The following is a 15,761-nucleotide window of genomic DNA, read 5'->3' as shown; positions in this document are numbered from 1 at the left end:
CGATATTCATTATAATCTGGTAAGTATGACACAGTATGTGATTTATGAATTAAAAAGAATTTCTAAATATACAGGCAGTGGTGCATATGGGCTGTGGAAAATTCAGCAGCATCCTAATTGCTGTAGGTATCCTGGCCCCGCTCATAACTCAGATATGGCTGCTTTTTAAAATCTAGCCTCAAGCTTCATGCTGTGGAAATGTCATATAAGCAGCCGCACAGTCTTCCAAAGGAGAAGACCAGCATGATCTTATGCTTGGAGGAATTCCAACCAAAATTTGCAAGACATCCCTTTTACTTGAGGTTAACACTAGTATAATTTGCAAATACATACAGCATTTTGTGTTTGCAAATACAAGTAGCAGTTTACGCAAAAGCATGGGTCCCATTGGCAATGTTTTCTAAAAATATATATATAAAAATAAAATAAAAAATTAAAGAGCTATGTATCACAGATCTGCAACAAAAAATACATTTCTAAACTTGCTTACCTACCTTTCAGTTAGTGAGTGTAGTAATTCAGCTATAATTCTACAATGAAAGCATACAGAACATGGAACATTTCAATTACAAAAAAGAAGCACACAATTTGCAGAACTTGGGCAAACAGGTATCCCACTTCATTTCAGGAAAAAGACTCATTATGGTTTTTCTCTAGTATTCTTCTATAGTTCAAAACCTGATCTGATCGTAGATATTTCTTATATATTCAGCTGTATTTTTCGTCATGAATAATTCAATTTATGGAATTTGCAAGAAATGCGTTTAATTTTGCTCCTCACATACATCTTCTATAAAAAATTACAACTAGAAAATGAAAGAGATTTATTATTTTGAACAAAATACTCCAGATTTTATTTCACTTTGACACAGTGTATTTATAGGGTGAATCGCAATACACTTCTTCCAAATTATTCTACCATGACACTCAATCAACTCAAGCTGAAAGAGAAAGTTAAACCAAATGCAAATATGTGGAAGTTATGGTTTACCCAGAATGAGAGAACTATTAGCCCTTCACTTTTCAAAGTAACAGGGGATCTTTAGTCATCAGAAGTAGCCAAGACTTCAGTCTTACATTCCAGCTGAAAGGTATTTTGGCAATACAGATTAAACCAAATTACTATACCCAAGTGCATGTTTATGAAGTGCTCAAACAGGAGGCAGGCATTTGTTTTACAGCTAAACTCAGGCAATCTAGTTATGTATTTTTCCATATGAGTAAAACTGATTCAATTACAGTAGTAACCACCTAAGATAATTCTCTTCAGTATATATCTTTTAGAGGCATTTGATGTGACTTGGCAATATTCTTGCAGACGGAAGCACTTAATAATGCAGACCCCTAAAATACAGTTCCTCTTGGGAATGAATAAGAAACACAGGATTTCTCATCACAATAACAATGAGATTCTGTCTAAAAGTAATAATCCCAATTAAAGCACTGTATCAGACTTCAAAAATGGGGTTTCAATAAATGTGAAACATCACAAAACCACTTACAGTGGCTTCTGCAATCTGCCTCAGAAGTGGTGGAGGAAACAAGTATGACTGTTTATGAAGCAGATGATATTTCAAGAAAATCTAATTTAAAAAAAATTAAAACATACCAACTGACAGAAATGAATAACCAATGATAAATGTTATCATTTTGAACAGAATGTTTCTTATGAAATACATCATGTGTGCAAACCATTAATTCTGCCTTTATTCTAACCAGCTTGGGAAAGAATTGCAGATTGCTTTATAAAAACCATGATCACTGTCATAAAATAAACTAAACAACATCATCATCTCACACCTACAGAAGATTCTTCCTGCCAAGGATGAAGAAGAAGATGATCATAAAGCTCCTCACAGGTGTTATCTTAGCCTAACCACATCCCTACAAGGGCAGTTAGTAGTTATTGTATTCTCTGCGTACATGGTCAAACAAGAACAAATAGGTTTACATATCAAGAGCAAACCGTGAGTTAGTGAGTTGCTAGCATTACTACTCTGGAGTTCTGACTCCCTTATTTTTGCTCTCATGACTAGATCATGAACCAGCTCAGATGTTCTGAAAGTTACAGCAAGGCTTTCAATAACAAGAACTAGTAATATTGATGGTAAATAAGGAGGGAATTGACATAGTACTGACCTCCTTTCCCGCTTCATGTCCCTTGTACTGTCAGTGGAACATAGTTCTCCATCAACAATTCCAAACAAGCCCTGAAGGGGTGGTTTCTCATGAAATTGGGAATATAGTTTTTAATATTATGATTCATTCAATTTCTTAATTCCAACAGCTAAATGTTTTTGCTAGAGTCCTTTTTTCTTTTTCCATCAGACTTCAAAACTTTGTGCAAAGTAGGCAAGTACCCTAGACTGCATGCTACAGATGGGGACAGTGAGAGAATGAAGCAAAATGACATAATGATCACCCCCAACCACTGCCACTGCTGGGAATGAACCCAAAGGCTCAGGAAGCTTAATGGCAGAAGACCTAAAAATTTAAACATACAAAAGAGCATTTACGCATCTATGTAAGTGAAACAAAAATTCATAAAGGACTAATCAGTAAGAATTTAAAAGATAAAAAAAGCAGCATGTTGGTAACTCTGAATTCAGAGGAAGATCATTCAATGATGAGTAGCCGAGCAAATACAGCAGTTAAGGCTGGTGCTTAATTTGATGCGTACACCCTTAGCATGGGAGGTGGGCATAAAAGGTGAAATGAGAAGGGGTTTTTTATCTGCAACGGATACAAATCCCAAAAACCTCAAAGGGTTTTGAATATAATAGGCTATCAGTCTTATTCCTTCTGCTCCATATGCTTCACCTGAACATTTATACCATTTTTTCTTGGTTTTCCAAGTTATACGTCATCTGTGTTTCTTTCACTCTTTCTTTCACTGAGATTTCATTCATTTTAAAACATTAGCGTGGCATCAACTATTAAAATTTCTTACTTTTTCCTTCTGATTGATTGTTATGTTTTGTACTTTCTACAGTTCCCTTATCTCTTTATCTCCAGTTATTTTTCTCCCCTCTCCCCCCCCCCCTTTTTTTTTTTTTTTTGTTTTTTACATGTACATATACTCAGGTTGCTATTTTTAAAGAGGTATTTACAGACGTTAGGAACATAAATCATACTGACAATTGTCAAACACTAGACATTTAAGCCTCTTCAGTTTCTCTGACATTCTTATCCTTAAACTTTCAAATGCTCTGACAAGTCACCACACTGATCTCTTTTTTAAGCACAAATAAACCATGCTTTTTCAACCTCCACATGCACACAGTGAATAGAAGGCAATCACGTGAATCTTTTGTAAAGCAAGATGGTATAACTCTTAAGGAACATACCCTGTACTTTTATGTTTAAAGCAAAAAATAGAGTATTTTCTGAAGTTTCCTTTTCATTAAAGAATGCTCAAAGGAGAAAGAAAACACATACAAAAAACATAAAAGCCACTATTGACCTTTACCACAGAACTCTGGTGTTAGACTTGTGGAATAAAGGAGAAGGTACACTAAAGCAAGAAAATACATGTATTTACTTGCACTCATAATTCACTCACAGCTAGTGGAAGGAACAATTGCTTCTGCAGAAAGACCAGATCTCAATGCAACAGGGAATAGTCGAGATGCCTCTACAGAAAGGCCCTGAAAATTCCTGCCAGATTTGGGTTACTACCTTGGACAACCTACCAGGAGTCTTCCTGGTGGAAATGACCTCTGAGGAACCTTCCAAGGGATACTGAGTATTGAAAGTCCACTAGCTTTTGACTGGATTCCTTCCAAAGCTCAACACTCCATGTTACACACTTTTGCCCTACCCTGTCATGGATCCTAAGTGCAAAGATTTTTTTTAGGGTCAGGGCAGGGATGGATAGATACAGATGCTTTCCATACAGAGGAAAAGAAAAGCATCCAGAAAGGACACTGTGTTTCATGAAAAATATGTTCCTCCACAGCTGAATCTGAGGGAAGGCTGATATGGAAACAACTGAAAATAAATCAGAATTGATCTCTCACTCAAGTAATATCGATGTGACAAGCATAACTTTCAAAGCTTTTAAAAGTACTTTCAAGCTGCAAGATATTTTTGCTGCAATAATAAAAAGGCTATCTAAATAATTGAATACCAGTAGTTCCATGGTAGCTTTGCTGTAAGAAACTTCATCTCTTCCAAGTTATTCTATAGAGTTCTCTAACATATTGCTGACTTTTTACTCTCTATATGTATTAGGTTAAAAGGATCATTTTCAGAACTTCATTTTTGCTCAGAGTAGTACACAGCCAGTAGGCTTTTTACCCATTTAGAATTATACTCCCTTTCATTTTGGAAAGACTCCCTATATTAACCACCTAATCCCAAAGTAGCCCATTAGGGATCAAAAGTGATCAGAAGTATATCAGTTTAGCCATTTTCATTTTCTCATTTAGTCATGTTACCTATTTCTTTGCCTTGTGGTCCCTTTTGAGTGATATTTTAGCTATCTCCACCTCACACATCTGGATTATACATCAATTTGGTCAGTGGGCTACATATATTGAAGTGAGAGCCTTTGTATACGTGTTACCATATTTGAAATGTACATTAGAAAAAAGTAATAAAGTAGACTCACATCATAATTTTCCTTTAAGGCCTCAAACCTGTTCTAAGTGGAAAACATGCCAATTTTACTGACAGTAAATGGAAGCATAAAGTGATTATGTGACTTGCTCAAAGTCACTTGGGAATTCTGTAACAAAATGGGACCAAACTCAAATGCCCCATGGCATCCATCTGCTAGGGACAACACAACACTTAACAGGACGCTCACGCTTTGCTGTAGTGGCAGCTGGAAACACAGTTGGACAGTCCACAGCACCTGACATGGCACCGGGTACTTCTGTTTTGCATGCATGTACATAAAGTGAGGTGCATACTTCTGTATATGAACTGGAATTGCTTCCTAAACCTCCTAAGGCAACTCTGTTTTACTAAATAGGCAACACTGTTTCCAAAAAACGAGAAAAATGTTCAGCATTCAGGTAGTGTTTAGAGCTTAGACTTTCTGATTTGCAGTAGAAATGTAGAAATGAAAGTGGTATTGAAATGTAGAAATGAATAGTATTTCTGATCACTACAGTATAGGAGAGTGCCTAGCCAGTCTGAAGTCTTCAAAGACTTTTTTTTGGCAACAGAAGTTTTTCAGTTATATCTCCTGGAACTTTATACATCTCAAATACTTCTCTTCCTTCTGTTGGGTTTCTAATAGATATTGTAAGCCTTTGGGCCCCATGCCCAGAATCCTTGTGCCAAATCATACTCTGAAAGAATCTGTTTTATCTGTTTAAAATGATAATGTAAACACAAGTTCTTTGCATGTTTTTCCATTTAGACTCATGCAATTCAGGTGAATCACAATAAAACAAAGAAACTCATGGTCAAATGAAAATAGAAAATGTCGTAAATTTTAATTCTTCATGGAATCCTCTTTGTTCAGCTCTGTTTAGTGTAGGACCCATTGACTATGCAGTGGTAACATCTGTATTTCAACCAGTTGACCAGTTTAGAGACATTTTGTTGCTCAGGTTCCAGTCAGAACCTCACTGTTCAACTGAAAGTTTCAGGTATTTCTGGAGCATCCCCTCTGCATAAACATGTTTAAGGTAGCCTTCTCAGCCCATGACATTTTGTGTTAGTAACCCCATGGAACCACTCTAACCGCCTTCTAAACCACATCAGTCCTTGTTGCACCAGCTACCACTGATAGGTCATCCTTCACTTTACATGATACAGCATCATCCCTTTGGGAAATTACCCTCTTTAGAGTTTTATTTATTCCTCTCTAATTTGTGCAGCAGCTATACTTTGAAACAGGTTTGTGTGTTTAGGTGATTTGTATTCTCAGGTAGCTTCCTTAGTAAGACAGGCACCAGTTATATCAGTTAAATTTTAACAATAAAACACATGAGCAGAATTGTGCAGTCTTCACTATTATGTTCCCAGTATTGTTACGGCACTGCATCATTACTGCCCAAGTGGAAACAACTTGCAGGACTCCTGCCTAACAATATAAAAATAGCTTTCCAGATATAAGTAAGATATTAGAAAATGTCTCTCATATAGCAAATTTATTCTGCAGCGGTAGCACTAATTCATTCTTAAGAAGTAACACTTTCTCCTGTGAAGTAGAATTTATATTATTTAGAGGAAAACAAAAGAGAGAAAGAAGCAGCATATCTTTACCCTTCGCACATCTTTGCCAAATGTTTCGCTGTAGCTAGTGCCCAGTATTTCAAATTGAACATAGGGGTTGGCGCCATCTTCTCTGAACTCCATAACACCAGTAAGCCCAGTTATATGGCCCTAAGGAAATAAATTTCAGAGATTTTAGAATAGAACATATTTGCCTTTATAAACACTCCTCTTCATTAAAGGTACGCCAAATGTGCTTGAAAATGTTTACAGTGAACATAACTGTGACAATCACATGCTCTTCAACAGCTCAGACGTACTGCCAGAAAAAGGACTTCCCCCACCCCCCCTCAGGAAATTACATTAGCACTAACATATCCACCTTATATGTGTTCATGGAAATACAAATTCTGTCAACACTTTACTAAGACTTTATATATTTTTTCAGTACTTTACTATACTAGAGTAGTAGATTCCAAATACTACTGGAGTAGATATATGATAGTGATGGAATCTACCCCAAGTGTATTTGGAATACAAAAATACTAGTGATGGCCAAACGCATTTCCCCAGATCTTCATCGTTCACAGAGACCCCAAAGAAAAGGCCAAGGACCTTGGTGGGTCAGGAGACAACAGGTCTTTCAGTGTAACTGGGACAGCAGGTTCAGTTCTGGAGTTGAATACAAAGGCATGAACTCCAAGTCCAAAAAAAAAAAAGAGTATGCCTGCTGTGCTCCCAAGAGAGGCATGAAGAAAAGATAACATTTTCAGTATTATTCAAACCTCTGTGTGAAAATATCATGGAATTTGATTTTGGGTTTGAGCAAAGAGGCTTGAAATGACACTATAGTTTGAATAAATTTAGCAACAAAGGATGGCGTCATTAGGACTTGTCAGAGAATAACATAACACCATCAAATTGCATCATTTGACTAGATGAAAACCATTTCATCAATATACATGGGGAATCGGTTGGGGTTTTTTTCCAAATTGCTAAAGTTAGTAGAGTAAAAAATGAGTATTTTTTCCACTAGTATTTGTGATCAAATAACTTTCATACAAGAAGTTGCCATGCATCTGCAAAGCCATAGTACTGTCCGTATTTGAGTAATTCAAGACACTGCAAGACTGTAACTGTTAGTGACAACTTAGCTAAATCAGATCCCTTTTGCTGTGGGCTGTAGTACGCAAATAGATACCAATGCTAAGCTCACTTAGGAAGCTAGTTGAGCTGTAGTAAATGGAACATAAGCCTTAAACCTTATTATTGGCTGGCCCCTTGAGCTCCTGAAGTTCTTCTGTTGGGGAAATTATGATGATGCACGCACATAATTTGTATGACTACTCCTAATCACACTACCTCCAAGTAAGGTAGCTATGAGAATAACAGAAGTAGAACACACACCACCAGAGCAACACTGCAGGGTGTGTAATTTGTTTGTAATAAATCATTTGCTTGTTTAATAGCTGTAGATCATTCCTGGTAGTTGTAAATCAGTTATTTGTAATAAATCAAAGAAAAGTTGGATAGAGGTCAAAAACCTTTTCAAAAACTAATCTCAAGTAGAAATGAAGCAACTCAATTACTCACACGACTGTGGTTTGTCTATTCTCACCTTCTTAATAGTCTCTAGCATGGATCGTCCTCCATTCCAAGGTTTGGTGGATTTCCTCATGCAGTTCAGACTTGCCATGCTGTGCCATTTCCTGTCCTCCAGTTTTCTGTGGAAAGCATTGGCCAGCATGAGCACACTGTCATACAGGTACAGGTTGGAAACCTGCAAGAATAAGAAGAATGAGCCTCCCTTTATTGGAGCATCCTTTTGAAGAAACTGTAAAAAACAGGAGACAAACAAAAGAAAACAGAAGGCAGCAGAAGTAAAAACTAGAAGCTGGGTGTGGTTGATATGCTCGACAGTCACGGCAATTCAGACAAATACCAGTGCTCACTCCCACCTTCTTTCCTGCTTGACACCTGGGCTCTTCTGTCCCAGGGACTCCAGCATGTTTGCATTTCCTATGCATTGCCTACACCAGCACAACACAGGGCTGTAAAGAGGTAAGAGATGGCACTTCAAATATAAACTCAAGCTATAGAAAGAGTACAGCTATCAATGAAAGACAAGGATTGCTACTTTGTCAGTCCTTTCAGCAAGGACGAAAGGATAGAATGGAATTCAGTTCTTGTTCCGTTTGTTCATTTGGGAAATCTCCTCAGTAATTTTTGGTACAGCAAAATATAATACTAATGTGACTGTTAGAACAGAGGGAGAAGAAATAGCAGTATTATTTAGGTCTTATCATCTCTCTCCACCAAATATACAAGAGACTGGTTACTACTTTACTTCCTCTGGAGCTATTGATCTTAACCTCCTTATTCTTCAATTTACACGAGAGTTAAAGAGAACAATAATTATGATAAAGGCTCTAGTAAGAACACCACACTAGTAATGCTCAACTATGTATTTCATTTTTCAAACCAAGACACAGCCAGTGATACAAGATCAGATTTTTGTTAAGCCATGGTATCCACCACAAGTGGTAAAACTTTAACAGTGGTAGCTGGCTGAGAGAAGTGATTTTTAAAAAAATAATTAGATAACCCCCGCCTGTTTCCAGCGTTTGCACGCACTCTTCTTCAAACCTATACACAAATTCAGAGCTATTGATTTACTCTTTGCTAAACTCAAATCTCCAGTCAGCATCAAATGCCAGATACAGCTTTTTTTTTTTTTCATTATTATCAAAAAGATACTTTCCTAGCTGAAGGCTTTACTCATGGTGATCCACAAATTTGCCATTTATCTTTCAGATTTCTCTAATTCACCATAGAAAATGGTGCCTAGAGATCAGGAAACAGCTACATGTAGAAATAAATGCAGCTGCATACTTCCTATTAAAATGTCACTCAGCTGTGAAAGCTTAAACATATATTACTGTTGTATCACTGGCTCCAAGTAAGCTTCTGATATCTTAAGATCCTAATCTTCAGAAGCAAAATGGTACATGTTCCCTGATCTGGAATTTGACATAAACTGAGAACCTAGGCACTTTGAAAAATCTTCTAGTATATGTAAATCTGAACAAAAGATATATAAACAAAAATTCATTTTGGAAGAATCAAAATGGGAAGAAAATACACAAAAATGAGATTGAGGATACCCACTTATTTAAGTGACTGAACATAAAGAGAGATGTTAACATGAAAATAATGCAAAACCTGTGAGATACGATCACTGAGAATCTCTCCCACCTGGCATTGCAATCTTCTTTCCCTTCTTTTCTTTCCAGCCTTCCTGAACAAGCAGTTCACATTCCCTAGATTTGCTATTTTATCCAGTTAATCTTTCTTTTTAAAAGAGTTTCCAAAGCAGCTAATTTCCAGATTTTCTCTTTTTTTATGAAAAGTGATTAAAGAGTTAATGAGTCCCAGCAACTAAGTCTCTTCTGCTCAGTTGCATTTGTGTCTCTATTCTGCAGATATTTTCCAAACAACTTTCAGATAAAGCAACCAAGCAAATCCTCATTATTCAACAGGGCACTCTTCCTATTCTGTGTTAAGCTACTCTCCACAGAACAGACAAACAAACAAACAAAAAAACCCAAACAAAAATCAAAAGAAAACCCCAAACCCAACAATGAAACCACCCCAAACCACACACCACAAAACCCATTTGTTTAGAAGTAATTTTACATGCATGAGGAAAAATATTGTTTCTTATGTGTCATTATGATCCTCTTTGCTCCTCTTTGAATTTGATTTCGCTCCCTTACGTATAACTGACAACTCATTGTTGCCTTGGAACCACCACAGATCAGAAACATTTTGCATTTTCTCAGTTTGGCACTGTTCTTTTTCAGTTCTGGAAAACTGCAGCCTCATTCTCAAAAGCAGTTTTCTTGGTTTACTAGCAGAGAGCTCTAGGGTGAAGTATGAGATGTACCGGGGTACACTGCCTTCCTCCTCTTTCTGCTTGCTATGTTCTTAGAGAAGCCTCCACCATTGTGCAAGTGTAATGCACTGAAAGCTTGAGAAAACTGCTTTTGAGGTTCTTAGCCGACATGACCATGCATCCAACTCAAATTACTTTCTGCTGTAGAGCAAAACTAAACGATCACGTGTTTACCAACCTAATCCTCATAGTTCAGTTAGACCTATAATGGATTTTGTACCATTATTGGTTTGTTTTCTTTTGAAAGAATGATATAAACTGATTGAAAGCAAGAAAGAAGCTGCACAAGAGGGTTTTCCACTACTTACATCGTGTCACACATATGTACCAAGGCAGAAGAAAATTTTGCAGAGAACACAGCATGTTGCTATTTGCCATAGAAAGAATATTATGTACAACCTGTTGTACACACTTATCCACTGGTATTTTGCCACTGCAGTTCTCTTCTACTGAAAGCCTCATGCAAAAAAAATGAGTATATGGTACTATTTAATGGGCAAAATCACTTCTTTCATATAATCATATTCTGAGTATTTACTCCAGTAAAAATCACATGCATGCATTGCTACATTTTACCCTCTACTCACTCGAAGAGTCAATATCTTACAGAAGTTGAATTTTATTGACACAGTCAACACTTCTTTTTTAGAATAGAAAATTTGCAAGCTAGGAAAAAAACAGCCGCAAAACCTCCACAACTGAGGCTGGATTTGTAATATTAAGAAAATCAATTCTCTTTTTTTTTATTATTTTATTTGCTCATTCTGCTAGTGTAGACATAAATTAACACAAAACATAAAAGTCCACGCTGCTAAGGACAGAACCCTTTAAAACTTATAAAGCATGACCCAAAGCATCTAGGTTTGCACAGTGATCAGAATTCAGTGTGTAGACAGTGAGTTTATATAAAACAAGAGAGGGCAGGATGTTAACATAATAGTATTGCTTTGGTAGTCCTCTAGGTCGAGTCACTTTGAAGTGCAAAACATAACCAAGAACAGCCAAGAATATCCTGGTAACTTAGAAAATAATGTCCTTTTGATGCTTCACAGTGTGCAGAGCAAAATCCAGCTCCTCATCAGCCACAACAGTACAGACAGCATGTCTTTGCCTAATCCCAAATGGCAACTAGCTTTGTGCTAGAAAACAAAATTATGGAACCAGGTCTAATCTAATGCCTGAGTAGTGTTGTGTGAATGTAGTTGAACAGTTGATTCCTTCAATACCTATAGCAAGATACATTATTAAAGTACTGTGAGGTATATTTTTATCTTCTTTTTTTTCAAATTCTCTTCAGATGGAGAAAAATAAGAACAACTTAAATGCCTCAAATATGCTTCTCTTCTCAAAATAATACTCACTTTCCACCTGAATTCAATTATTATGTATGTATTTTCTTGTAGAAAAAAGTTACTTAAACCAAGACACACTAATTCTGGCCTGATCTCACAGTAAATCCAGGGTTATAATATTTTTCTTTATTTTCTATTATATTCATTTTAATACAGCAAAAGCCCTGCATATGTACTAGTTTTTATTTGCAAGAGGCGTTTGCTGTAACCTCCAGAATAGTATTCCTGTGAAAAGAAAAAGGGTTCAGTGGACAAAGCCTGTATACACTTGTTTCTGCAACTGCACACATTTTAATTTTCAGCTATCAAACTCTTTTTAAATACAAGTGTGACCACTGAAAAGGAATTTGTGAGATACCTGAGGGATCGACTATATTCTGTTTCCACCAGTGCTGTCAGAGGCATGAGAAAACAGTAAATTTAAAAATCAGTCTTCAGGTAGGATTTAGAATTGGCAGCAAAGCAGGAGAGAACAAAAGTCAAGGCAATGTACTTGGCTGCTTTGGGTTTTCCAAGCTCTGGAGCATTTTTTATTTCCCCTATTTATATATTCATAGAGGGAACAGAGGAGGGAAGGTCATATACCTGTTTGCAGGGATTCCCCCTCATATAACAAAAATTCCTAGATTAGAACAAAGTGTTTCATTTTTTTCCTGTTTCAAGGAAGAAACGGTAATTTTGAGTTCCTCTTTCACCTCATTGCTGAGACCTGAAAAGCTGGAAGTATTTTGATCTTTTTGATCTGTCTGCTATAAGAATGATGATGACTGTTTCACCAATATATTAAAGAGTATGCCCTGTACATGAGTAATTTGAGGCATGTTCTGGTATAGCTTCTGAATATCATTCCAGACTTTCTGAACCTTTATTTTGCAATGAAGAAACAATCTGCCATAGACTGGTAGAGCAGAGCAGAAATTTTCAATGAGAATGGAAATCTCTCCCTATCACATTATTAAATGTCATTTCATAAAGGGTTTTATGTTAATTTCATGAGATTTTCCAGAGTGATTTTACCTTTAAAGTTTTACATATGAAGATACCTTTTAGCTCCTTCAGAGGTACTAATCACAGAGAACTGCTCTTCTGGGAAGGCCAGCAAGCTACGAAGACTGACCCCAACTTCTGAGTTGCCAGCAGAGCCAGAAGTCTAGCCAGACAAGACCAGGAAAGACAAGCTGACACCCAGATGCCACTGCTTCAAAAACTCATTCCCAAACTGGGCATCTGTACCCTGCTGCTGCCAAAATCACCCTGCGAGTGGCCACAGCAGTCAGCTCCAAGGATGAAGCAGATGGAAGAGAAGATCAGACCGAGCACAGCCTGCCAGCAGCAGAAACGCTTGCTGCCTGGGGAGTGATATTATTGTGCTTGCGTATGCAGACGCTAGCATGCCCTGAAACTGCATTTCAGCTTTCAAAGTTCAAGTACTGCCTAACACAGTTATGCACTGTTGCCTCTAATGACAGGATGCATCTTACCAGGATCAGTGAAGATTGATGGTTTACTTATAGTATAATGGCTTGCTTACAGGGATATTTTTAGAGTGGAGAGACTGAAAAATTGACCTGTTTCATTTTCTTAAATTAATTTTACAGAATCATAGAATGGGTTGGGTTGGAAGGGACCTGAAAGATCATCTAGTTTCAAGCCCCCTGCCATGGGCAGGGACACCTTCCACTAGAGCAGGTTGCTCAAATCCCTGTCCAGCCTGGCCTTTAGCACTTCCAGGGATGGAGCATCCACAGCTTCTCTGGGCAACCTGTGATATCCACTGCAGATTGTGTTTGGAACCAGCTATCCAACTCCTTCTCAGCCTCCCTGATGCTACACAGTCCTCTCACCACCTCCTGCAGCCCAGCCACCTGCTGCAGGAGCTCCTCCACTTGGGCACAGGTTTTGCAGACAGGTTCACTGCCCGTCCCTACCTCAGGAGAAAGGACTAGGTGCTTCCCACAGCCTGAGGGTTGCACTACAGCCTCTCCCTTCAGCAGCTCCATCTGGGTGGAGGCATCTGCCACTGCCAGGGTAGATGGTGCAGACCCCCCAGCCGAAGTTGCAGCCCTGGCTCTCAGATAGGTGCCCACCATTCTCCCTTAAGGTTCAGGTAGGATGAGCACCCTTGACCTGTGCAGATTGTCACACAGCACTGCCCAGTTGCTGGGTGATGTGGACCAGTGGAACGCCACCGAAGAGGTGCCCACGGCCCGTTTGCCCTCCCCGCTGGCAGAGCCCCCAGGGCCGCCCTCAGTGGAGCTGAGGTGCCTGCCGCTGCTCCTGGCCCTGCTCACACCTCGCCAGCCACTCTCGCTTGTAGAACCCCTCGTGAGACCGCGCATGAATGCCGATGTTTGACATACACACTTCACTGCTTGGGGAGAACAAAATCACAGCCAGTAGTCTGGCATTCATGAGGAAACCAGAGTCAAAAACCAAATGTTCACTAAAGACTCAAATGTCAACTTCAAACTTCCAAAGGGCTGTTTATTATCAATGAGGTAAATGAAAGCCTGAATAAAATTATCCTAAAAACACAGAAAAACAGATCTCAATTGTATATTTATTCAGGCCTTCTGACAGTAAGGAATCTAACTGGTGTATTATTTAGTGTTTTGCCCATTCTAGTTTTAAGTATCTCAAACAATTGGGCTTCCAAAGAGTTCTTTGGAAGACTGCACCCTCAGAGTCCTCGTTTCATTGATAAGCACCTTTTATCTCCTCTGTATTTTCCCCCCTTTTTACTGCATTACACACCTCACACCACTTTTCCCTACCTACAGTTTCTAGTCTCTGAATGCTCACCCTCCTTCAGCTATTTGTTATGAGTAGTTATCATAATTATGAGCGGTTTCTTACTCAGTATGTTTTATAAAAACATGTTAACAATAATACAAGGCCTGGATTACCCTGTAATGGTCAAGCTTGTTAGCTGCAGGCATTGGCTTTGCTCACTAAACATCTCAAGAACTTGGCACAGCTCACACTAACTGTCCAGGGGAAGTCTAGCAGGAGACATTTGATAAGGAAAACTCAACACAACTACGAGTCAAGAGGACAAGAGGTAATATTGGAACTGCAAAACAGAGTACAAGATTATTATTTTACCCTATGGCACTTTTTTAAAAAATATGGGTGCAAATTAGGTTTCAGAGGCAATAAAAAATAAAAAAATGTAGCCACTGACCCTTTCTTCTAGCCACTGTTGTCCACTCCCTGATAAAGCACTGAAAAAAAAAATTTCAGTGAAACAATCAGGTAAATGGAGAGCTCCAGAAGTCAAAAGAGGTAGCCTAAGCAGAGAGGAAAAGCTTGTTTCAGGACATACCTGGGGTTGTAGCTTCCAAACTGCTTGCAAAATCCCACATGGCCAGAGGACACCCACGGTTGGTTGGGGTTTTTTTAACCAATTCTTCTGCTAACACACTTTGTATAAAACATATCCCATTGGGCTTCAGGGAGAGATTATGTTCTGCAATGGGCAGTAAGGTCAGCTCAAAGATACATTTCATTCATGTGGTATTCAGAAAAAAATTTCACTGTGACTGAACACCTGGCCAAAGGTCCAAATTAAATTTAGCTGAAGAGACATGCAAATACAGGTTTGTAATGAAAAGAAAAGAAAAATGATGGTCATCAATCCTTTATGGGAGAAAGTAAATGCTTTTAATAGGGCTTAATATTTTCTGCCCCAGTAGCACTTAACAGCTGTGTAATAACAGCAGTGTAAATAGGTCAAATGAGACTAGGCTATGTAGTTGGACAAAACTGCAGGAGCAGGCCCTTCAGTTTAGGCAGCCAAACACACCTCCAAAAACATCTCCATTTACAATAGTTAAACTGCAGTCATTCCTGAAGAGAAGACAGATCATAAATCAAAATGGAGCTCTGCAGGAGCAACTGCTAAGAGGTGCCTACAAAGATATCTGATGCTCAAGTCTTTGAAGAATGTGATTTCTACACAGGGAGAGGAGTAGCTGTTTCAATGAATACCCTCCCACACTTCTCAACATCTTCCCTTCAAATATGTCCAAGCAGTGCCTGGAATAGTTCTTCAGTAGAGAAGTTGGACTCTGAATCCTTTGAGGAATAACCTCATGAATGTTGTGACAGTTTGCTGGGGTTTTCTTTTTCACCTTTTTAATCTTACTATATATTTTGGACCATTCTAAATGATTTCAGGTACACTCTGTCCCTGTAATATATTTTAATATAAATAGAACCTCACATAGATTAAGCTTGGTCACTGTAAAAATGGTAAATATGGGAAGAAACAAACTAATGGG

At 38.2% G+C, this 15,761-nt stretch overlaps 1 protein-coding gene across 3 annotated transcripts in view; it reads right to left on the bottom strand.

Moving 5' to 3' along the window:
• The window catches only part of GRID1 (glutamate ionotropic receptor delta type subunit 1), a 550,527-nt gene that overhangs the window by 93,810 nt on the left and 440,956 nt on the right, over positions 1-15,761 (bottom strand). For all 3 annotated transcript variants that reach the window (XM_080402703.1, XM_080402704.1, XM_080402705.1), the window contains 2 exons: positions 7,790-7,951; positions 6,223-6,342 (listed from right to left, as the gene is read on the bottom strand). In XM_080402703.1, the coding sequence (XP_080258829.1) occupies positions 6,223-6,342; positions 7,790-7,951 (282 nt within the window). The remainder of the gene's footprint in view (positions 1-6,222; positions 6,343-7,789; positions 7,952-15,761) is intronic.

Source organism: Falco punctatus (genome assembly GCF_963210335.1).
Source record: "Falco punctatus genome assembly, chromosome: 9".
NCBI lineage: Eukaryota > Metazoa > Chordata > Aves > Falconiformes > Falconidae > Falco > Falco punctatus.
Note: the sequence above shows the minus strand (reverse complement) of the source record. Positions and strands in the feature narration are given on the sequence as shown.